Source organism: Echeneis naucrates, chromosome 2 (assembly GCF_900963305.1).
Source record: "Echeneis naucrates chromosome 2, fEcheNa1.1, whole genome shotgun sequence".
In the NCBI taxonomy this organism is placed as follows: Eukaryota; Metazoa; Chordata; class Actinopteri; order Carangiformes; family Echeneidae; genus Echeneis; species Echeneis naucrates.
This window is the reverse complement of record NC_042512.1, coordinates 20074415-20098512: the sequence shown is the minus strand read 5'-3', so window position 1 is coordinate 20098512 and position 24098 is coordinate 20074415. Positions and strand designations below refer to the sequence as shown.

Genomic DNA, 24098 nt, shown 5'->3' with positions numbered 1-24098 from the left:
GGGGCAGCAGCTGCTGCAGCCGTCGTGCACAGCGCCCTTCTGTCTCCGCTGCGCCTGCGTGCAGAGACACCGACCGACCGACCGCTGCCTGGACCGGCAGGAGGAGAGGGGGGACCGGGCCACGGTAACGGTATCTGCAGCCGGTAACGGTGACGTGATGTGATGTGATGCCGCGCGGGATCACGGTAACGTAGGAGCAGCAGCAGAGGAGGAGGAGGAGGACTGTCGAGGCTCAGCCGAGGAGGATGCAGCAGTGATCGGTACCGGCAGGAAGGAAACACATCCCACCGACCACCCGCCCGCCGGCCTGTCCGGGAGCCTGCACCGATCCGATCGGATGTGAAGCCGCAGGGATGGACGGGTAGGCAGGGAGGAGGCGCGAGGACCGACGGTACATAACGGAGGAGAGAGCGCGAGGAGGAGGAGGGAGGATGAATCCGGTGGATGGAGGAGGAGAAGCGGGCCCGGATGGCCTGGCGACGGCAGGTAGGGTGTGTGTGTGTGTGTGTGTGTGTGTGTGTGGTGGGAGCTGCTGTCGCCATGATGCCTCCACATCCGCCCATTGACTCGGAGAACGTGTGTGTCCAATGGTTCTGAGGTGGAGGATTGTGGGTCGGCCCGCTTGGTTGTTAAACGTGAGTTCACTTAAAATGCATTTCCTGGCTGTTAGATGTCACGTGATTTTCTCTCCTCATTCATCCCATCAGAGGTTTACGACCACAGGAAATGCCGGTCTCTGATTGGCTGATTGATGTCAATTAAATCCTCCCTATCCAGTCCTCAGGTGATGTGTTCACCTGCAGGTAACCATAGCAACAGTGCTGCTGCTTCCCCTGACTACCAGATGAAGTGGCAGGTCAAACTGCAGTTTTAAGGTTTACTGGACGCAGGACGGATTAAAACTGCAGTCAGGAATGAACGTTTCTCTGGCTGAAGGCCTGAACGACTTACTGTGACCAACCTTCGTATAAACTCACGAGCCTGCTGCTTGATTTTATCCATTTCATTTGTGTTTGTGTGAATTTACCCGAGGAAAAGCCACCGTAGTCATACTCAGCCCCTGAATATCCGGCTCCACTGGGCGGTGTCGTGCTCGTTCGTAGGAGGCTGACATTTTGGAGATTCAGAGACTGTGGTGAAATGTCTTCATTATTTCTTGTTGTGTAATCAGTGTGATGTGTCCTGACAGACTGACAGCAAGTTTCTCTGAAGGCTTTTCATCTGCTTTGCACAGCAGCTATTTTAGGCTTTACACTGACTCAGTGTGTGTGTTATTAGTGTGCGACAGCTTTATCACAATGGAAATCCCTTCTCCAGCTCTGTGGAGTGGACCTGACAGCTTTAGCTTCAGTCAGCCTGACCGACAGCTGATCAGGGATCAATCAGACTGCTGTCGGAGTTTTCTGGTGGCCGTGGTGGATTCACGGTGTCATGTTTATACTCTAACAGACCACAAACACCCACCAACTCATTAGTGTCTGAGGGATTCACGCAGAAAACACACACTTATCTCTGCCTGTACTTGTTCAGCAAACTGCTAAGTCACACAGGAAGTAGATGCTGGAGTGTTGAACAGCCTGTTCCCATATTTCTTATTGATGATCTATCACACGGAGCCAGGATTGTATCTGCTAATGTCAGAGTTCTATTTTAGTATTTTTACAAACTCGTTTATTTAAAACTTTGAAAGGATTAAAGAAACATTTCACCTTAAATGTGTCAAACATGTGAAATCCCATTAACCTCTTCAGGCTCTCTTTTAATTTCAACCCAAAGACTCTCCAAAGTCAGACAGTCAGTCCCAGTCCCTTTAATTTACACCTCAGTTCCACTGAACTTACCTTTAAATTACAGCAGTCATGACCATCAGGAGGAAAGCTGAGCTGGGCAGCAGAGACACGAGATGACGAATAAATATGGGAATGACAGCTGGAGCACGGTGCTGCGACTGACGAGGAAAAGATCATCAGAATAGTTGCTGATTGGTTTTGTGTCGATCAAGTTTCCTCTCCTGATTCATGAGCTGAGTGTTTGAGCTCCAGTGGAGCCGACGGCCGAAAACCGCAGTCGGATTCAGACTCTTCAATATCAACCCGGTAAACATCAAGGTGTCTGTTAGCTAAGAAACCAGGGAGGAGGAGGAGGGACATTTTCCCATCCACTTCAATGCAATCTGACCAAAGATTGGCCCATGATGGTCATTAGTCCAGGTTTACAGACGGTCTTTGATCAGACATGAATGAGTCTGAGTTAAAAACCTCGTACATACATACACGTGTGTATGAGTGAAATATTTGAACATAAAAATCATCAGAAGTCTTTGTAATCAGGACACAACAGTCGTATCCAGAGAAAGCTCCAAATAAACTGAGCTGACAGTATGAATGCAAACTACAAGGTTTTAATGACGCTTTAAGAGACGACTAAGAATAAACTTTTGTCTGTTGGGGACGAGCCAGCGCCTGAATGACCCAATTTGTCACTTCTGGTTGGTCGACATGTAAACTGACCCTGACGTGCAGCAAATCAGCTGAGATGATATCTGATGTCATTCAACTCGAGCAGGTTCTGAAGGTTCTCCTGGACCTGTTGGAGGTCAGACTGAACGGACGGGGCTGTGAGGAAACAGGACAGTGAGAGGAGGGGTTTAGGTCCCTTTCACTTCTCCTTCATCTCCTTCCTGTTTTTAGGTTTTCTCTCTCAGGGTTATCGCCACTCGCCAAGCTGCTAATGTGAGATGTTTAATGCCCTCAGTGTGTGTGTGTGTGTGTTTTGGATTAGTCTCTGCCCGCTGTGCAGGATGCTCTGACACACATGGGAGGCCTGTATGTCTGTCCACCACACACACACACACACTGAGCTGCAGGACTCAGCTTTTTAATTGAACCGTCTGTCTGCTCGTCTCTCTGAGGCCTGAGTGGCTCAGTTTGGAGGAGACAGTTTCCTGTTGTGTTGTTGGCCTCAGTCTAACTTTTTACACGTTGAGTGCTGGAGGCTTGAAGGATGCCGGCGCCAATTGGTCATTTTTGCTGACATGGAGATGTCAGATGATCTGACTGATGGACGGCTGATGGAGGACAGCTGAAGAACATTTACTTTGCAAATGTAGATCGGCTAAATGTTTGTTGGATTACTCAGAGAACGATCAGCCAATCAGAAGAGCCAGGTAAATGTGACATCATCACCACCATTTGTAACTGTGTGTGTCTCTCAGGTTCAGGTAAATGCGAGAGTGTGCGAGCAGTCGACGTCCTGACGGTGCTCAGAGAGAAAGTGGCCTTCGTGTCAGGTAACTCACACAGACGTGCTGCAGGTCGGTCCGGTCCAGTTCTGGTGCACCTGCTTTAACATTCATGTGGTCCTCAGGTGGGCGGGACAAACGAGGCGGACCAATCCTGACCTTCCCTGCCAGGACCAATCATGATCGAATAAAGCAGGAGGACCTCAGCCGGCTGGTCACCTACCTGTCCACCATACCCAGGTAGCGTCTCCTCCTTCCTCCGTCGGTGTCTCCCTGCCTTCCTGTCTGTCTGTCTGACTCCTCCTGTCTGTCTGTCAGCGAGGACGTCCGTGCACGTGGCTTCACCGTGGTGGTGGACATGCGCGGCAGTAAGTGGGACAGCGTGAAGCCGGTGCTGCGGACGCTGCAGGAGTCGTTTTCTTCCAGCATCCACACGGCGCTGCTCATCAAACCAGACACCTTCTGGCAGAAACACAAGACCAACCTGGGCAGCGCCAAGCTGAGCTTCGAGGTACCAGGACCTGACTGACCTTCAGAGTGGGTTCCTGTTGGTGTTGTTGGGTTTGTGTCAGTGAGACATCTGTCTGTCTCCAGACCAGTCTGGTGTCGGTGGAGGGTCTGTCTCGGCTCGTCGACCCGTCGCAGCTGACCTCTGACCTGGGCGGCTCGCTGGAGTACGACCACGTGGAGTGGACGGAGCTGCGTCTGGGCCTGGAGGAGTTTTCTGGGGCTGCCACGCAGCTTCTGGGCCAGCTGGAGCAGCTGGAGGCGGGGCTAAACCGAACCCCTGAGCCCCAGGATGTAGACGAGGCCCGGAAGTGAGACAGCCACACTGACGGATCATTTCAGTTGACTGGTTGTGTTTGTTCTTTACCTCCATGTCTTCCCTCCCCAGACTCCTGGAGGAACACGGACGTCTCCGTAACACCATCGCCACAGCGCCGGTTGATGCTCTTGACAGAGAAGGGCGGAGTCTGCTCCAGCGAATGCGCCTGGGTCCTTCCCATGGCGACGCCTCTAACGAAGGCAGCAGTGGGGGTGGCAGCCACGGCAGCTGGCTGTCAGGTGGGGCTGACTTTCAGAGCGTGGCGCCCAAGGTCTCGTCTCTGCTGGACCGACTGCAGGCGGCTCGCAGTCACCTGCTGCAGAGCTGGAGTGACAGGAAGCTGCACCTGGACCAGGCGCTGCAGCTGCACCTGTATGAACAGGACGCCACCAAGGTGAGCGCGGCTGTCGGAGTCCGTCGGTGCTGTGTGTGATGGAACCAATTGTTGACCTGCCTCACTTCTTCTTCTTCCAGATGTCCGAGTGGATCGCCCACAGTAAAGAGCTCTTCATGCAGAGTTTGGCGGAGGTTGGCCAGAATCACCAGCATGCCCTCGACCTCCAGACGCAACACCAGCACTTCACCGTCAACTGCATGGTCAGTCTGCGACCTCAGGCTGCATTTGGTCAGATTTTTACCGAATCCTTAACGCCGTCTGTGTCCCGACAGAACGGCAGCGTCAACGTGGACAGCGTGGTCACTGTGGCGGCGAGGCTCGCAGAGGCCGGACACTACGGGGCGGAGCGAATCGCCATGGTGTCGTCTCGGTTACAGGAAGACTGGAAGTCCCTGACAACGGCACTGGAGGAGCGTAGCAACACGCTCGCCATGGCAACTGGCTTCCACCAGGGAGCTGAGCAGGTGATTGTCTCACTGTTTGCATGTCCGTCTTCTTGTCTCCCCCCTCTCTGCACATTACATTAAATCAGCCAGGTGACCTGTCTGTGTCCACCTGTCTGTGTCTCTGTCTGACCTCTACCTGTCTGTGTCTCTGTCTGACCTCTACCTGTCTGTCTCTCTGTCTGACCTCTGCCTGTCTGTGTCTCTGTCTGATCTCTACCTGTCTGTGTCTCTGTCTGACCTCTACCTGTCTGTGTCTCTGTCTGATCTCTACCTGTCTGTCTCTCTGTCTGACCTCTGCCTGTCTGTGTCTCTGTCTGACCTCTACCTGTCTGTGTCTCTGTCTGACCTCTGCCTGTCTGTGTCTCTGTCTGATCTCTACCTGTCTGTGTCTCTGTCTGATCTCTACCTGTCTGTGTCTCTGTCTGACCTCTGCCTGTCTGTGTCTCTGTCTGATCTCTACCTGTCTGTGTCTCTGTCTGACCTCTACCTGTCTGTCTCTCTGTCTGACCTCTGCCTGTCTGTGTCTCTGTCTGACCTCTGCCTGTCTGTGTCTCTGTCTGACCTCTGCCTGTCTGTGTCTCTGTCTGATCTCTACCTGTCTGTGTCTCTGTCTGACCTCTGCCTGTCTGTGTCTCTGTCTGACCTCTACCTGTCTGTGTCTCTGTCTGTGTCTCTGTCTGACCTCTACCTGTCTGTCTCTCTGTTCAGTTCCTCCTTAAAGTGGAGGGTTGGGTCCAGGTTTGCTCTGAAGGGTCGTTGCCGTCGGCGACAGCTGAATTAGAGGCTGCAATAAAAAAACACCAGGATCTGAATGAGGAGACCTCTGCTAACTACACACAGGTACTTGTCTGTCTGTCCGATCACCTGTCTAGTCACCTCTCTATTCAACTGTCTGCCCAATCACCTGTCTGTCTGTCTGTCTGTCCGGTCACCTGTCTGATCACCTATCTGTCTGCAGGTCAGTGAGAGTGGTAAAGCCTTATTGGACGTCCTCCAGCGTTGCCCGACCACCGACTCTGATGACTCATCGACCAAACCAGACTTCACTTCTGCCACGCATGGCATCATGGGAGTTTTGCACCAGGTCATGCAGGTAGGTCTCACGTTTCCCTGTCTCACATCCTTCGATCCCTGACCAACAGAGAGACAGACAGGTTGACTGATGTGACGCTTGTTTGACTTCAGGGTCACCATGAGGTGGAGGGGGCGTGGCAGCACCGTAAGCTCCGCCTCCACCAACGTCTGCAGCTGTGTGTGTTTCAACAGGATGTGAGACAGGTAAAAGAAATCCAGATCCACTGAAACATCTGAACTCAGATGATGAAATGTCATGTAAATATAATAAAATATTCATTTCCATGTTAATCCTAAATAAATAAAAGCATAAAATCCTAAAAACTGTTTTTCCTAAATAATCCTCAATCCCTTATTCAGTCATTGCATTTCATCAGTTTGAGTCTATTCATCATAATGTTCTAAAATATTATTTTCACACTTTCCTAATTGTGACTTTATTCATTTCCCTTTGACTGAGCAGCTCATAGTTTTGACTTTCTAACTGTTAGAATCCAAATCCAGTTTACCTCCACCTGTGTGTGTCTCAGGTGTTGGACTGGGTGGAGCAGCATGGGGAGGTTTTCCTCAACAAACACAGCGGCGTGGGGAAGTCTCTGCACCGAGCGCGAGCTCTGCAGAAACGACACGATGACTTCCAGCAGGTCGCGCAGGTGACACACAGCTCTGTCACAATAATCTGCCGAGAATGTCACGTTCATGCAAATATTCAGAAAAGATTAGAAATAAATTCAGGATTTCAGTTTTACATTTGAATAATTAACAGGCTGCAGTAAAGCGTGGCAGGACAGACAATACTGATACGAGTTCTACATCAGTAACTGCCTGCACTTATACGGCCCCTCTTTGTGTGTGTGTCAGAACACTTACACTAATGCAGAGAAGCTTCTGGAAGCAGCCGATCAGCTGGCTCAGTCTGGAGAGTGTGAGGAGGAGGAGATCTACCAGGCAGCACGAGACCTGGAGCTCCGGATGCAGGTGACCAGAGACAGAAAGCATCAATGAGTGAATGTTTATGAACGATTAAACATTATTAAAGGTGTAAAACACACGTCGGAGTGTGTGGCTGCTGCTCAACACGTGTTGTTAACGTGTCGTTTGTTCAGGCATTTATCCAGCGCGTTGAACAGAGGAAGCTGCTGCTGGATCTTGCGGTGTCGTTCTACACACACACCAAGGAGGTAACGCACACACAGATGTGATGTGTTGCAGTAAAATGTGTCTGACAGTGTGAAAGAGAGAGAATGAAGGCTGTATGATTGTTTGTTGCAGCTCTCAGTGTGGATGGAGGGCCTCCAGAAGCAGCTCTCCTCAGACCTCTGTGTTTGCCCGGACACTGTGGAGGCTCTGCAGACTCTGATCGGCCAACAGCAACAGCAGCAGGCTAACACACAGGTACCTGCTGACCTCAGTCCCCGCCCGTCCCAGCTCACCCCGTCATAACAACCTAACATCCACGTGACCCCTTCCCCTCTAACCCGCCCACTAACCCAAACTCTAACGCTGACCCACAGGAAGCTGCGATGAGTGTCATCCGGGAAGGAGAAGACCTCATCCTGCAACTCAGGTACACAGAGTGGGGGCTCGATTCCCCCACAGGGAAGGCCTGATTGTAACGGCCTGTGTTGAAGTTGTGTGTCCTCCTGATGAGTGTTTGGGCTCAAGTGCGCTTGTTTTAGGTCCTTGTGATGTTGTTTTGCTCTGTTTTGTAGTTTCTTGTTCAGATTGAACAACATGAGTGGGATGTGTGCAATTTGTTTGAATGCGTTTGTTTTATTGTTTGTATAACTAGTGAAGGAGCTCTTTTTTAGAGAGTAAAGTCGGAGTGGGTGGGAACGCTATATTTGTAGATATAATGATGAAACAATGTGTTATTTTTGTGCCTGGGTAGGTTTATAATGTGTAGCTGTGGGTGTGTTTGTTTCAGGCCACAGGGCAGCTCCGTGGCCCACGTGGAGTCGGTGCTGCAGCAGCTGGAGGAGTCTCATGTTCAGCTGGAGGAACTTTTCCATCAGAGGAAGATCCGACTGGATGTTTATCTGCAGCTCCGCATCCTGCAGCAGTGCACGCTGGAGGTGCACGTCTGCTTCACAGAAATAATCACTGGTCACATCGTGTCTGACTTCTGTGTTGGACCAAAGCTGAACTCTCTCTGTGTCTCCAGGTGACCGGGGAAATGGATGCCTGGAAGCAGGAACTGCAGAAACAGTCCCAGGACTTCTCCACTGAGAAGTTAGCATCCCCGCGGCTCGCTGACGTGAACCAGGACAAGCTGGCCCAGGACAAGCTGGCGCTGGGCCAGGCACGGCTAGTGGACGCCAGCCCAGAGGCGCTAACGCTAGCTCAGCAACGCATCCACAGGTAAATAGGCCTATCTGGTGACATCATCCTCGCTCAGCACAAAGATGTTGACTGATTAATTCACCTGCAGGCACATGGAGCGAAGGCTGGCGATGAACAACATGATCTACGAGGTCATCCAGCAAGGTCATGACCTTCAGCAATACATCAACGAGGTCCAGGCATCAGGTCAGAGTCAAACCCCTCTGAGGTCCAGGATGGCGTGAAGCGCTTTCAAACTGGTGTGAAACTAGAAAGTCCTTCAAGGCTTTACGTGGTCCTCGGCCCAGTCCTCTGATGGGAGTTTGGATTTCCCTCAGTGGTTTGGATCTTTGGTGGCATCGACCAACATAAACACACAAAAGGCCAAATAGGTGATACAGAGGAGGAAGCCACTTCAAATATAAAGACTGTGAGGACAGGACAGGAAAGGACAGGACAGGACAGGGAAGGACAGAACAGGACAGAACAGGACAGGACAGGACAGGACAGGACAGGACAGGACAGAACAGAACAGAACAGAACAGGACAGGACAGGACAGGACAGGGAAGGACAGGACAGGGAAGGAAAGGACAGGACAGGGAAGGAAAGGACAGGACAGGACAGGACAGGACAGGACAGGAAAGGACAGGAAAGGAAAGGAAAGGAAAGGAAAGGAAAGGACAGGACAGGACAGGACAGGACAGAACAGGACAGGACAGGGAAGGACAGAACAAGACAGGACAGGGAAGGACAGAACAGAACAGAACAGGACAGGACAGGGAAGAACAGGACAGGACAGGGAAGGACAAGGAAGGACAGAACAGGACAGGGAAGGAAGGGAACAGAAGGGTCCTACAGTGCAGCATCAGTCTGACCAGCACAGGAACACTGATGATATTAAGGGGGGAGGGGGGCACAAAGGATGATGGGGGAGGGGGAAAAAGGGGGATAGGATTGCCATGGAAACTGCTCTCTGAAGCACACAGCTGGTCCCCATGGAAACGAATGCATTGAATATGCCATGGAGACACACACATGGATGGAGATGAACGAACACACATACCAACAGTTGCATTAATGCTCTGGACACAACAGCCAAAATGTCCTGACTCTGAAGGTGTGTGTCTCAGGTATCGAGCTGTCGGAGGCAGAGGGGGGGCTCTCCTCTCAGGTGGACGAGCTGCAGCACCTCCTGCAGGACAAACAGAAGGAGCTGCAGCAGATCGCTGATCACACACACACACACCTGGAGCAGAACCTGCAGCTGAGACACCTGCAGAGTCAGGTCAAACAGGTAACACGCACACACACACACACACAGGTGGTATCCTGGTGATGGTCTCGACCTGTCTGTTTCCCGCTCTCAGGTGCTGGGCTGGATCTCTGAGGGCGAGGTCATGTTGTCGTCCTGCATGTTGAACTCCAGCTGTTTATCTGAAGCTGAACAGCTGCAGAGGGAACACGAGCGCCTCCAACAGGCCATAGAGGTCGCTGCACACACAAACACACACTGGAATGAAACATTCACATCTCCATGGAAACACTAAATGAGGTGGACGTACCTGTCTCCGTCTCCAGGCTCTGCTCCACGCCGACTCCCTCCAGAGGACTCACCAGGTGGCTCTGGCTCTGCAGCAGAGAGCTGAGCTGCTCGTCAGGTGAGTGACCCTCACAGCTCACATGTCAACCCTCGACCTCTGTACAAGCAGTGTGACCTCCGACTCCCCCCCCTCAGGTCTGGTCACTATGATCCGGATGCAGTGAGGTCCTGTGCCCAGACGGTGGCGCTGCACTGGCAGACGCTGATGCTGAGGATCGAGGACAGACTCAAACTGGTCAACGCATCTGCTGCTTTCTACAGGACGTCCCAGCAGGTGTGTGCATCTCCACCTGTCACATCTTTCTCCCAAAGTCTGCGTCTCCTCGCCTGTCTCACCTGTCCTCTGCAGGTGTGTGGGGTCCTGGAGAGTCTGGAGCAGGAGTACCGCAGGGAGGAGGACTGGTGTGGAGGAGGAGACCGGCAGCCGGAGCAGCTGCTGCCGCTCATCAACAAACACATGGAGCAGAAGGAGGCCTTTCTAAAGGTGCACAGCATTAAAACACCTCATTGGTTGAGCAGTAATTATCTTACCTGGACAAACAGAAGAGTCCTTTTAATCCGTTTGTCGTATCACAGTATTAAATATTTGAAGCCTTTAGTAGTTCCGTCCTGTGAAGCTCATATGAGAAAGAATTCATTCATTAATGTCATATCCTATGGTCGCTAGCAGTTATGTTTCCATGGCAACAGGCATGCACGCTGGCCAGACGAAACGCAGAGGTTTTCCTCAAGTACATCCACCGCAACAGCGTCACCATGGCGAACATCTCTGGCCACAGCGTCACCGTCTCCGGGGTGACCGGGGTCACGGAGGTCACCGGGCACTCCAGGGTCCCGGAGCAGCAGGTCAAAGGTGAACAAACACGGAGAACGTGTAGTGCGTGTGTGGAGGGAAAAGGGAAGTGTCACTGAGGCAGGCGTGTCCCGGTCCGTGCAGGTATCCTCAGTGAGCTGCTCCAGAGGGAAAACAGAGTTCTTCATTTCTGGACTTTGAAGAAGCGCCGACTGGATCAGTGTCAGCAGTACCTGATGTTCCAGAGCCACGCCCAGCAGGTAGACCTCACCTGACACATTACCGCTCACCTTCCCTGGAGACAGTGTGACTGTACGTGTCCTTCGGTTACAGGCTCTGGATTGGCTGCAGCAGTCAGGTGACCACTACCTGACCACACACACATCACCGGGGGCCAATCTGGCTGAAACCCAAGAACTGTTGAACCAACACAGGGAGTTCTGTGTTTCTGCCAAGGTGAGAAAACATGTAGGTCAGTTCATCAGTAGAAACCATCTGTGACAGCTGGACTCCTGCTGCGTGTCTGAATCCCACAATGAGCCACATCCACGTCCATCCTGTGTTTCATGAGGAAGAGAGGAGAAAACTGTGATGGAGGAAAGTGGATGTGAAAGTAAAATACAGCAGAAGTCCTGCGAGCTGAATCACCTTTCATTAAAATCTTTGGCATCATTTCTCTCAGCACACACAGGAGAAGGTTCACCTGCTGATCCAGCTGGCAGAGAGCATGCTGGCTAAAGGCCACGCCCACCGCACAGAGCTCCGCCGCTGTGTTTCCACTGTGGACAAACGTTACCGCGACTTCACCGTCAGGATGGGACAGTACCGCCACCTGCTGGAGACGGCGATGGGCGGGTGCTCACAGGTAGGGGCGGGGCGTGTGTGCACAGCAGGACAATGCCCGTCTGTGTGGACTCACCTTTAAAGAGTGCGCTGTACGGTGTCCCCGTCAGGACAATAAGGACTTGGAGCTGGAGCTGATCCCCAACAGTCTGTCTGACTCGGACCCCGAGGTCAACCTGTCCGACCCGAGCCACCAGGTCAGCGACGAGAAGAGGCGTTCGGCCCGCAAGAAAGAGTGAGTGCTTTTAGAGTCACTGCGAAAGGTCCTGTTGATGTTTGTGCTTTGTTAACACCTGTGTGTGTGTGTGTGTGTGTGTGTGTGTGTTTTCAGGTACATCATGGCTGAGCTCCTTCAAACTGAGAGAGTGTATGTCAGAGATCTGCAGGAGTGTATTGAGGTAAACATCAGACAGTCGAACACTGTATGTGTGCCGAATAACACGAGAGGTACTCTAGTTTTGTAGTTCTGTAGTACTGTAGTTCTGTAGTACTGTAATTCTGTAGTTCTGTAGTACTGTAGTACTGTAGTTCCATAGTACTGTAGTACTGTAGTTCTATAGTTCTGTAGTTCTGTAGTTCTGTAGTTCCATAGTACTGTAGTACTGTAGTTCTGTAGTTCCATAGTACTGTAGTACTGTAGTTCTGTAGTACTGTAGTACTGCAGTACTGTAGTTCTGTAGCTCTATAGTACTGTAGTACTGTAGTTCTATAGTACTGCAGTACTGTAGTTCTATAGTACTGCAGTACTGTAGTTCTATAGTACTGCAGTTCTGTAGTTCTGAGGGGAACACTGACAACACTAACTGCTGCAGACGTACCTGTGGGAGATGACGAGTGGCTCAGAGGACGTCCCGGCTGGTCTTGCCAACAAGGACGACATTGTGTTTGGAAACATCCAGGACATCTATGAGTTCCACAACAGGTACTGCCAAATATACAGTAGAAATACTTTGGAACATACTGTAAACATGCTGTAGGACACTGTGGGTGACGCAGGAAAGTCTGTTTTGCAGTATTTTCCTGAAGGAGCTGGAAAACTATGAACAACTTCCTGAAGACGTCGGACACTGTTTTGTTACCTGGGTAACTAAATGAGTTCAAGTTAAATCGGTTTGAAAGCTAACACACACATTAGACTGACGTCTGTCTCTCTGTGTCAGGCTGATAAGTTCCACATGTACGTGACGTACTGCAGGAACAAACCAGACTCCAGCTTACTGATCCAGCAACACGGCGTGGGATTCTTCGAGGTCGGAGCTGTTTCATGTTTCCTTTTAAACAACACTGAAAGGTCCATTAATACTTCAAACCATAAATGTTATTTTATGGGTAAAACAGGAAATGTGGAAATCATGGGACTTTAATTTGTTGACTCTGTGCATTAAACTAAGCTCTGCGGTTTGTACCGTCTCCTCCCGTCACCAGCTCTGGTTTTTGCGACTGGTGGAAATAAAACGGAGCTGTTTCTGTGCAGACAGTGACTTTGGGGCTCTGAGGGTAGACGGTCAGAAACCACTGACCTAAAAAAAGTTTAGTCAGCAGCTCAGCTGGATATGCAAAAGGCTAAATTTGTCTGGGTGGGTCAGTGTAGAAATGATTGAAGACTTTACCTCGTATTAATGGGTCGAACCACAGACTGTCTGTCAACAAACCAGGGGGCTGACCCTCCGTCTGTGTGCCTGTGTTCAGGAGGTCCAGAGGCGACACGGTCTGGCGAACTCCATCTCCTCTGCTCTCATCAAACCGGTTCAGAGGATCACCAAATACCAGCTGCTGCTCAAGGTAACACCCCAAATTAGCTTTTCAGCAGATGAGAGCAAATTCAATCCAGAATTTCAGCCCATCAGGATCCAATCTGTTAATGACAGTTTGAAAGGTTAGTTGTAACCTGAGTTAAGGTGTTCAAAGTAAAGCACATCATTATTTCTTCCTGTTTCACACTTCTGAGTATTTACTTGTGTACAGTCATGCAGAGTTGATGCTGCGTTTGCAGGAGTTGTTAGCGTGTTGCGAGGAGGGAAAGGGCGAGATAAAAGAAGGTCTGGATGTGATGCTGAGCGTCCCAAAGAGAGCCAACGATGCTATGCACGTTAGCATGCTAGAAGGTAAAAAACACCTGTCAGTGGGCCCGTCCGTGCTTCACAATAAAAGCCTGAAAATGACTCACTTCCTGTGATGCTCCCATCAGGTCTGGAGGAAGGTCTGGAGGTCCAGGGCGAGCTCCTCCTCCAGGACTCCTTCCTGGTTTGGGAGCCGAAGTCTCTGATCAGGAAGGGGCGGGACCGACACCTCTTCCTGTTCGAGCTGTCACTCATCTTCAGCAAGGAGATCAAAGACTCGTCCGGACGAACCAAATATCTCTACAAGAGCAGACTGAGGGTAACAGTCAGTCATCCAGGTTTGTGTCGGTTATCAGCTGGAGGTTTCTTCTGATCACACTGTTACCTGTCGCTCTCAGACCTCAGAGCTCGGCGTGACCGAACACATCGAGGGGGATCCCTGTAAGTTTGCTCTGTGGGTCGGACGCACACCGACATCTGACAATAAGACGGTGCTGAAGGTACGTGCTAGCTTCCAGGTCAGGGGTTGCCATGGTGACGCAGTGGTTCACCTCCGTCCCTGTGGTTCTCTCTCTACAGGCATCGTCGTTGGAGCTGAAGCAGGAGTGGGTCCGCAGTATCCGCCAGGTGATCCAGGAAAGGCGGGGCCACCTGCGGGGGGCGCTGAGGGAGCCCATCCCCCTCCCCAAGACACCCAACCCCACCCTGGGGCGACAGCGCAGCATCACCCGCAGGTCAGCACACACAGAAACACAGCCCTCCGACATCAGCAGGCTCAACACAACAGAGTCGTTCCTTCCTGAAATATGTAAAGATGTTTTTAATATTTCATTCCAAGAAAATAAAACCACTAGGTGGCGCCAGAGTTACAAAGGGCTTGTTGAAAATACACAATCATTCCACTGTGGCCAATAGTATGTGGACACCTGAAGGCTGGGTGTGACTTTAGAAAGTCCAATTTAATGTCATTGACTCAAATTTAATGGTGAAATTATACGATAGAATCAACGCTGTGCAGTTTTCATTATTTCAGTTATTCATCCGTCGAAGACGATTTTAAAAAGAGCTGAGAGGTCCAGAAACTGTAAATGTGTCTTCGTTTTTCAAACTGCAGGGAGACGAGTGAGGACGCAGACAGTCTGGGCGACGCCAGCAGTCAGCCCGACACCGTCTCCATCGCCTCCCGAACATCACAGAACACAGCCGACAGCGACAAGGTAACACAAACGCACACCATGTCGATTCAGAGGGTTGTGTGGAGCAGTGATATGACCTCACCGCTGCTGCAGCTGGGTGTGTGTGAGGGAGTTTCCTCTGTTCGTCATCAGACTCTGTTAAGAAACTTTAACTTCTACTCAGCTCCACAGACGAGATACGTTTGATTTATTCTACCTGCTGTAAGTGAGGCTGGATGCTGTGACCTTTGACCTCTGACTCTGCTGGCTGATTTAGCGCATATGAAGTTCGGCTTGTTGCTGCAGTTTGAACCAATTCATACACTTTTCTTTAATCTCAAACTGTTTTAAATTTAGTTCATTTTAATCCCATTTCTGACTTCCAACACTCAGCTCAGAATAAACTTCGGTGAGGAGAAGTGGGAAAAAGTGGAGACTGTAAATGAGTGTGTGGGTGATGCTCGCTGAGCAGCTGTGTTCGATTTGGACGGGGAACACCCCACTATTCCCAACAGGCTGTGTGTGTCCGCCCCAGCTGGGCCAGCAGGACCATGTGTGAGTTCACTATCAGCCGTGTTTTCTGCTTATTGAGCCAATCAGGACTCAGGGCTCTGCAGCGTCTGCCAGATTGGTTGATGGTTGAAAGTTTGTGGAAAGTCTCTGTTAAACATCTTCAGAAGATGGATCTCAGTGACTTTGGTGATTCTCTCACGAGTTCAACGGCGCTTTTAGACCAACAGTCTTTTCTCGCGTTTTTATTCTTTAACTTTATTTTGTGGATTCAGTAAATCCACTAAAAATGTTGTGCAGTCACATTTGACATTTTGCCTCTTTAAAGAACACACCCAGGCAGCAGTAGCAGTGGTGAGGTCATGGACTGAGGAACACACCCCTTTGGAAACTGTGCTCTGCTGCTGAAGCTACACAACCACTGAAAGAGCGTCTGGTCCTCATGTGAGCAGCGTTTTTCTCATCAGTCTGAATAAACCTCACCTGTTTGTCCAGCTGTCCGGAGGATGTGAGTTAGTGGTGGTGCTGTTGGACTTCTCCTCCGGTGGACCAGGAGAGCTCAGCGTCCGCTGCGGTCAGACGGTGGAGCTGGTGGAGCGTTCGGCCGACAGACCCGGGTGGTGTCTGGTCAGGACGACGGATCAAACGCCCCAACAGGTGACAGAGACGAAGAAACAAACGTTCCCACGTGTGCATCTTTGAACGCGGTCCAGTGTGTGATCCCTGTTTCTCTGCAGGAGGGTTTGCTGCCGATGAGCACCCTCTGTCTGTCACACTCCCACAGTGCAGCGGACATGGAGGGGCTAATCCCGGCCTGCACCACCTCCTCCAGCACCTCATCCACCTGTACCACCACCTCGTCCTCCTGCAACTCCTCCACCACCAACACTTCCTCCAACTCCTCCTCCACCGTCTGCCCAGGGAAGGGTAAGTCCATCTCTCCAGACCTCAGACCAGCACCAGTTTTCATCCAACATCCAGCATGAGAGAATTTAAACCTGCTGATCAACGTCAGTTTAGTGAAGTAATGAATGTGATGTATGTTCACATACATACCTGTCCATCAAACATTTCATTTCACAGCATCAGGTCTGACATCGAGCTCTGGATTAGCAGATTATGTGATTTCTGATGCTTTAAGTTCATTTAAAATGAGTCCAGTTCATTGTAGTATTATCGCAGTGACACCATCTGCCCCTACGGCAGCTCTGGTCACTTCCTGTTTTAGTAGAAGGGCCTTTAAACATCCTCAGGGTAACGTATGTGTCCCTCTTCCTGTCCTGTCTGACTGCAGCTGCTAAATATTTAAAACCATGTTCACGAAGATGGAAACACACTCAGGGCCCTCATGTGTTTGTTCTGCAGCTGAGCATAAAAAATTCAGCCGGTTTTGTTTGTTTGTCAGAATCTGTCATATTGTTTTCAAAGACAAAATGCAACTTTCTCAGTACATTAGAGTTTTTACCCACTCTGATGAAAACCTCAAAACCTTTGAATGGGTTTTAGACTGTTCAGTGTCCACACATGAAATCTGTTGTTACAGGTAACAAAAAGAATATTTAACCACATTCGAGATAAAGGTGGCCTCAGTCTGATTAGGTCATTCTGGTCCTTCGTCTGAAATCCGGTTTAGCAAGATGTCTCTCTCTCTCACACACACACACACACACACACACACACACACACACACACACACACACACACACACACACACACACACACACACACACACACACACACACACACACACACACACACACACACACACACACACACTCTCTCTCTCTCTCTCTCTCACACACCCACCCACCCACATACACACACACCCACTCACTCACTCACTCACTCACTCACTCACACACACACTCTCTCTCTCTCTCTCTCACACACCCACCCACCCACATACACACACACCCACTTACACACACACTCTCTCTCACTCACTCACTCACTCACTCACACACACACTCTCTCTCTCTCTCACACACACACACACACACACTCTCTCTCTCTCACACACACACACACCATTGAGATAGTTTCACTGCCCCACAACATCGAGCTGCAGGAGTTTCAGACTCAACAGGAATTTGCAGTTTCACATCCTGACTGACTGACTGAGTGTGTGTGTGTGTTTGTGTGTCTGCCTGCTGGGTCTTCCCTGTCAGAAGACAATGGGAGGTCTGGTTTAAAAATAGTGGTTTTCAGGTCAGAGCTCCTGTTTATTTTTATTCTACGCCATGATGTTTGACATTTTTAAATTGTATTTGTTTATTTCTTCAACATGTTTTTTTGTTTTTCCTTTCTCTTATATTTTGGCATTTTTTTTCCTTTAAACTTTAACATCTACTTAAATCAGTTTCACTGAAACATTATCTGACCTGGCACCGCCTCCTTTGTAAACCCCGCCCCCTCATACCTCTGCACACTCCGTCGTTTCATTCAGTGTGGAGAGGAGCACCGACTGCCTCTCTCTATTAGCCACCTCTTTTTACTTTGTTTTGTCTCTCTGAATGGATCGATAGATGTTGAAGCATGTGGCGGGGCAGAGGTGCATGCTGGGATTGCTCTGCTGTTTGGGGATGGATTGTGGGAGAGAGAGAGGACGATCGAGGTGGGTTTGAATGTGACAGATAGACGAAGTGAAGAGAGAGGGGACATTGGTAAATGAGTGACAGAACAAGGGCAGCTACTCACATGACGTGTTGTAGGAATGATGACAATTTGTGTCATTGTGTGAAACAAACGTTCAGCTTTCTGTACCTCTACTGACACACACACACACACACTCCGGTCTGCTGCAGGTCTTCCCCTGATGGCCTGACAGAAGACAACAGGAAGCGTTGCCTGTGTTGTGGACTTAATCTCACGGTTCACTAACAGTCTGCAATTTAACGTGGTGTTGATGTTCAACAAGTCAAAACGACACACGAAGAAATAAGTTTACTTCACAAATAACTGTGAAGCGGAGGATCAGTGATTTCTACTGAACACTGAAAGAAAGACCGAAGACATAATACAATTATCATCATTATTATTATTAATGAGCGTGACAAATTGCTGCAGTGATAGTTAAAAAATAATCTAATATAACTCGGACATTTGATACGTTAACTTCTGATCTTTGCCATTAATACTTGTTCAGTAACACGGTGAACGCTGGGCTTGGGGGCGTGGCTTGTGATGTCTGTTGTGACATCACGAAATGGCATGGCTGGTTTTAAAGATCGGTTTCTGAGCAGAGGATATACTGCACATTGTTCCCATAAAGGTGTTTTGTTGTCATTGTTGTGCCTCCTCAGGCTGCAGATTTTCTTTTCTTTCTAAACTTTGAATGTTTTGTGGTGTATAAACTGATTCCACTTTCCTCAGTTTAGATTTCAGCTGATTAAATTTCAGATTATGATCATAATGAAGCCAGGGATCTCTGTCTCCACAGATTCTGGTCTCTACAGCTCTGATGCTTCGGGACTTCAAACTCAGACGACCAGTAAGACAGTTATCTCTGAAATTACTCACGATATTCACGTGCAGTGAACTCATGGTGACGTCTCTGATCCCTCAGGCGCCACCTCTCCCACAGTGTGTGGCATCGGTGGAGCTCCAGGCGGCGCTGCGGGCTCCCCAGGGCCCAAACGCAGCGGCTCCGGAACCGGAAACACCCTGAAGGTAAGACTGGTCCTCAGAGAGGAGCTGGAGCTGAAGTGGCAGGCAGGACGGGCTGTTGATGATTTATTTTTTTGCAGCGCTGGTTGACGAGTCCAGTTCGGAGGCTGAGTCAAGGAAAAGCAGACGGACAGAAAAAACCGCCCATCAGAACTAGGAGGCGGGACAACAGGACAGAACTGACCACACCCCTCAGCAGCAACGCACAGACGGTACAGAAATGCACATCCCAAGACACAAAGTGTGTGTGTGTGTGTGTGTGTGAACGTAATTTCACTTTTTTTTTTTTTTTTTTTTTTTTTGTAGAAAGCAAGGAAGGAGGACGGGGGTCAGAGTGGAGGGGAGGAGGAGCCAGAGGAAGAAAGCCACACCCCTCTACCCCCGCCCATGCAAATCATCAAAGACCCGAACAACCCCGAGGTAATGGGTGTCATGGCCGCTGACAGAAATCTGTCTTTAAATATAAATGAGGAACTTTACCTTTGGTTTCCGTTCTCCTCCTCAGGGTTTGGACTCAGATCAGGGCTCCAACGAATCAGACACTGAACAGAGAAACAAAGCACTGAGAGGACGCATGTACGCCCCCCCCCCCCCCCCCCCCCCAACACACACACACACACACACACACACACACACACACACACACACATTGTTTAGAAAAGACATTAGTGAACTGTGTCCATGTGTTTCTGCAGGTTTGTGGTCAATGAAATGGTCCAATCAGAAAAAGACTATGTGAAGGACCTGGGTGTCATCGTGGAGGTGAGACAGGAAGTCAACGCACACACACACACACACACACACACACACACACACACACACACACACACACCAGACAGATGAAGAAAAGGCCAAATTACCTGTTTGCTGTTTCTTTCGGACTGTTGCGCTGAAGCTGTGCAGTTCGTTTGACCGCTTTAATGTGACGTGTTCAATGGCCTGTGGTCCGTCAGGGCTTCATGTCACGGCTGGAGGTCAGAGGGATTCCTGAGGACATGAGAGGAAAAGACAAAATTGTCTTTGGCAACATCCAGCAGATCTACGACTGGCACCGCGAGTCTGTGCACACAAACACACACACACACACACGTTCCTAAGTTCCCTTACACACACTCTGACTCACTGAGTCCCCCTCCTGTTGTAGTTTCTTCCTGGTGGAGTTGGAGCGTTGTGTCCAGAATCACGACCTGCTGGCCGACCTCTTCATCAGACATGTGAGTCTCTCCGTGTGCAGCACTAATAGAAATGAAGTGTGTCACCATGGTAACAGCATCAGGACCATCACTGATCTGTCAGTTAATCATTTTGACGACTGAGCAGAGTTTATTTCTGTCGTAGGAACGACGTCTCCACATGTACGTGGTTTACTGTCAGAACAAGCCACGGTCAGAGTTCATCGTCATTGAGTACGAGAACTTCTTTGAGGTACAACATCTTGTTTATCTTCAGACTTCTGGGTTTTTTTGTGACCAGATCTAACGAAAATTATGAAAGTTTCTCACATTTGAAGCACAAACTGAAAGTGTCCAGCTGGTTAAAGACCAAAAGACCTGCAGGTTTCACTCAACAAGCTGATTAACTTCCTGACAGGATTTGATCCAAAGGACAGCTGCAGGACGACACACAAAGAACAGGAGATCACTCTCTTTCTCTTTTTGCAGGAAATCCAGCACGAGATCAGCTGCAGGATGTCGATCAGTGATTATCTGATCAAGCCCATCCAGAGAATCACCAAGTACCAGCTGCTGCTGAAGGTCTGTCACACACATCCACACACTCCATGTTGGGGGTTCTAGACTGAACTGAAAGGACGTGATGTGAAAGTTCAGGCGGCGTCTTCACCTCTCTTCCTGTTTTGTTGACCTCCCTCAGGATTTCCTCAAGTATACATCCAAAGCCGGGCTGGACTGTGAGGAGGTTGAGGTGAGTGATGTCATCAGCCTGTCCAGCAAGTGAAACACACACACCTGAACGTGTGTTCTTGTGTGTTTGTACAGAAAGCGGTGGAGCTGATGTCATTGGTCCCAAAACGCTGCAACGACATGATGAACCTGGGACGACTGCAGGGATATGAGGTACACCTGTCTGTCCTGGTCCACAGACCGGTGGACAGACCTGTCTGTCCTCACCTGCCTGTGTCCTGTCTGTCCAGGGGAAGTTGACGTCTCAGGGGAAGCTGCTGCAGCAGGAGACCTTCTGTGTTTGGGAGCAGGACGGGGGAGTTTTGTCTCGCAGCAAAGAGCGCAGAGTTTTCCTGTTCGAGCAGATCATCATCTTCAGCGAACTGCTGCGAAAAGGCTCCAACAATCCTGGATACCAGTTCAAGAACAGCATCAAGGTCAGACTGCGGTGTGCTGGTCTGTAGTGGGTCCGGTTGGTTTAGACTGGGACTAATGTTCTCGTGTGTTCAGGTGAGTTACCTGGCGATGCAGGACAGTGTGGACGGAGATCCTTGCAAGTTTGTGTTGTGGTCTCGCGGCTCGGCAGAGCGCTTCACGCTGCAGGCGTCCTCCGCCAGCATCAAGATGACCTGGGCAGAGACCATAGCCGCTCTGTTGGACGCCCAGAACAACTTCCTGTCCGGTGAGTGCGTCCTCACATCTGACGGGAACACGTCCAAATCACCTGAAATATCCTGGAAACACACGAAAATGTTAAAATCCTCTGATTTGTCTGTTTGAGTCTGAATGGAATCCGATCCTGTTTCCAGCTCTTCAGTCTCCCATTGAGTACCAGAGGAAGGAGGGCGGGATCTCTGTGACCCGCCCACTGTCGTCGGTGCGACCGCCGTCTGCCCCCCCTACGCCCAACGGACACGCCCCTCAGCCTCAGCCTGACAGCGAGCAGGACGACCAGGTTTGTGCTCGACTCCCAGAGTGAAACGGGGCTCCTGGTGATTGTTGTGGTGACGTCATGTGACCTCTGTCCCATCAGGAGCTGGTCCTGGTCCTGCAGGACTTCGTGGCAGTCCGGGAGGACGAGATCTCTGTGTTTCGGGGGGAGAAGGTCCAGATCCTGGCGTCCAACCAGCAGGGTCAGAGTCTGGTTTACCGGCCGGCCAACAGCGACTCGCCGGCCGCAGAAGGCTGGGTCCCACGGAGCGTCCTCAACACACACTGACACACACACTGACACACACTGACACACACTGACAGCAGGGTCAGAGTCTGGTTTACTGTTCAACAAACACACATGTAGACATTTGCTTACAATACCACGGGCAGGCTGGAAATTCATTCATGATGGTAATGTTTGCTCCGCAGGAGGCGGAGCCTAAAGATGGTGACATCAATTCAGGTGGAGGTGACCATCTTCAGGCTCCACCCACAGCTGTGACTGAGCAGGCTCCTGATTGGTTTACAGAATAATTCCAAACACACACACACAGCAGGTACTGTTAGTCTCCTCCCTCCCTCCTGGTGCTTCAACATTCAGCCTAAACGCACCTCCTCCCTCCTTCGCCCCCTCAGCTCGTCCAATCAGACGTCGCCAACCACTCACTCCCTGATGACATCACAAACTATTTCCTGTTGTTCAGTGGGAGGGAGATCCCATCACCATCATCACGCTCACCATCACTTACAAAAACACTCAGACTCGAGGAAGATGCTGTTGCCTAGCAACAAAAGACGATTACAAAAAAATGAGTAACTCTCCTGGAGTTGAAAAGATCCGCCAGCCAATCAGAACTGAGCTCCCTCTGTGTCATCCTGTGAATAGTGTGTATAAACAGACTGAGAACACACACACACGCTCCATACACACACCATTGATATGATAAAGAAGATGAAGATTAATATGATGATAATGATAAATATGAATAATAGAATCTGTTTTTCACCTCAATAGAAAAAAATGAGAGAAACTGTTTGTCAATTAAATGTTTTTGTGTGTGTGTGTGTGTGTGTGTGAGAGGGTGTGTGTGTGTTAGTAACACTGTCCTGTGTGTTTGTTTGTTTTTTTTTTGGGTTTTTTTTTTTGCGGACAGTTAGGTGGTGTCGCGGTGTAGCGTTGCCATGACGACTCGTGTTTACGGTGACACCTCCCCCCCCCGTCTTTTTAGGGAACCAGAGCTGCCCCCTTCCCTCCCTTCCTGCTTCCTATACCCCCCTGCCTCCGCTGTTGCCATAGCAACCGGCAGTGCAGCCAACATGGCAGTCTGTGCAGCTCTGGCTAGTTTGGATATTCTGATTATGCATTTCTTGTTTCTGTAAATAGACCAGACCTGAACTGCTACTCCACTAACTCTGGACACTGAAGCTGTCTGTCTGTCCGTCTGCCTCTCTGGATGACAGACAGCAGCAGCTCAGCCTACTGTGACTGTCTGTTTCTACGAAGAACTAAAAACTGTAACCTTCAACACGCTCTCTACCTGTCGCTCTACCTGTCCCTCTCTCTACCTCTGTCTCTCTCTCTGTCTCTCTGGTGCCATTCTCAGACAACACCCCGGTCCTTAAGGAGCTACAAGTCCTGTCAGGTGCACTCTTGTGGTGGGGGGGTGTTAAGGTGGGACGTAGTGCACTGTACTATTAAAGGTTTAAGGTGGAGTGCTGCCTTCAAACAGAGTTCATGAGAACAACAAGGTTTGAAGGGCAACACACACTCGTACCAAGTTTCTCGGACATGATCGGGCAGGAGAAGCTATCAGTCCACTACATGGACTGTGAGGTGTTAATATCTGGAATAAAAAGGACAGTCCTGACTCGTCCACTCATTAAAACATATCGTCCTTATTGTGTTTCAAATGTAAACCAGCTTTGTTCTCCTAACGTATCAACATGTGAGGGGACGTTACCGGTGTGTGCTGCTCTTCGATGGAGTTTAATGCTGAAGTTGTGTCATGTGGAACTCATCCTTTCCCAACATGCGGAGTCTGTTCAGGTCAAAGTCGTCTCTTTCAAAGTTCTGATTTCTCCAATTTGGTGCTAAAAAATAAAGAAAACAAAAACACAAACTCCCCAACAGGTTTACAGTACTGTATTCACCGCACATGGTGTTCAACCCAATGATACAACTGAAGTAATAATAATTCATGGGAATCTTTCAGATCCCACAGCACCTGAACGCAGCATTAGTCAGGTGGTTGTTTTCAGGACTGAGAATGAATTTTGTGTTTTCAACATGTTGATGTCGTGAATGGGAAT

At 49.9% G+C, this 24098-nt stretch overlaps 1 protein-coding gene across 1 annotated transcript; it reads left to right on the top strand.

Annotated features, from left to right (window-relative positions):
- Nucleotides 1-157: 157 nt before the first annotated feature.
- On the top strand, nucleotides 158-22886 carry LOC115051813 (kalirin-like). The gene is made up of 58 exons (XM_029515492.1): nucleotides 158-486; nucleotides 3215-3289; nucleotides 3367-3481; nucleotides 3560-3752; nucleotides 3836-4059; nucleotides 4137-4461; nucleotides 4542-4664; nucleotides 4737-4928; nucleotides 5619-5750; nucleotides 5869-6003; nucleotides 6096-6188; nucleotides 6515-6637; nucleotides 6846-6962; nucleotides 7091-7165; nucleotides 7257-7379; nucleotides 7499-7560; nucleotides 7891-8059; nucleotides 8149-8216; nucleotides 8307-8345; nucleotides 8416-8513; nucleotides 9438-9601; nucleotides 9675-9794; nucleotides 9886-9965; nucleotides 10043-10181; nucleotides 10257-10391; nucleotides 10598-10760; nucleotides 10845-10960; nucleotides 11034-11156; nucleotides 11383-11565; nucleotides 11654-11778; nucleotides 11875-11941; nucleotides 12356-12465; nucleotides 12557-12626; nucleotides 12704-12793; nucleotides 13233-13325; nucleotides 13537-13648; nucleotides 13732-13922; nucleotides 14002-14103; nucleotides 14183-14337; nucleotides 14718-14820; nucleotides 15784-15945; nucleotides 16026-16215; nucleotides 18728-18778; nucleotides 18854-18957; nucleotides 19035-19166; nucleotides 19261-19383; nucleotides 19460-19530; nucleotides 19650-19716; nucleotides 19908-20011; nucleotides 20099-20168; nucleotides 20293-20379; nucleotides 20616-20708; nucleotides 20827-20877; nucleotides 20952-21029; nucleotides 21107-21292; nucleotides 21366-21537; nucleotides 21665-21810; nucleotides 21889-22886. Exons 1-58 carry the CDS (start codon nucleotides 432-434, stop codon nucleotides 22072-22074), a joined length of 7050 nt encoding a protein of 2349 aa, XP_029371352.1. The 5' UTR covers nucleotides 158-431; the 3' UTR covers nucleotides 22075-22886.
- Nucleotides 22887-24098: the final 1212 nt, after the last annotated feature.

Excerpts from the sequence above, each read along its gene's own strand:
- LOC115051813 (XM_029515492.1), top strand. The coding sequence starts at position 432 with ATGAATCCGGTGGATGGAGGAGGAGAAGCGGGCCCGGATGGCCTGGCG. Across the intron at positions 10,761-10,844 it reads CCCGGAGCAGCAGGTCAAAG|GTATCCTCAGTGAGCTGCTC; the intron begins GTGAACAAACAC and ends CGGTCCGTGCAG. Across the intron at positions 18,779-18,853 it reads ACTTCAAACTCAGACGACCA|GCGCCACCTCTCCCACAGTG; the intron begins GTAAGACAGTTA and ends CTGATCCCTCAG.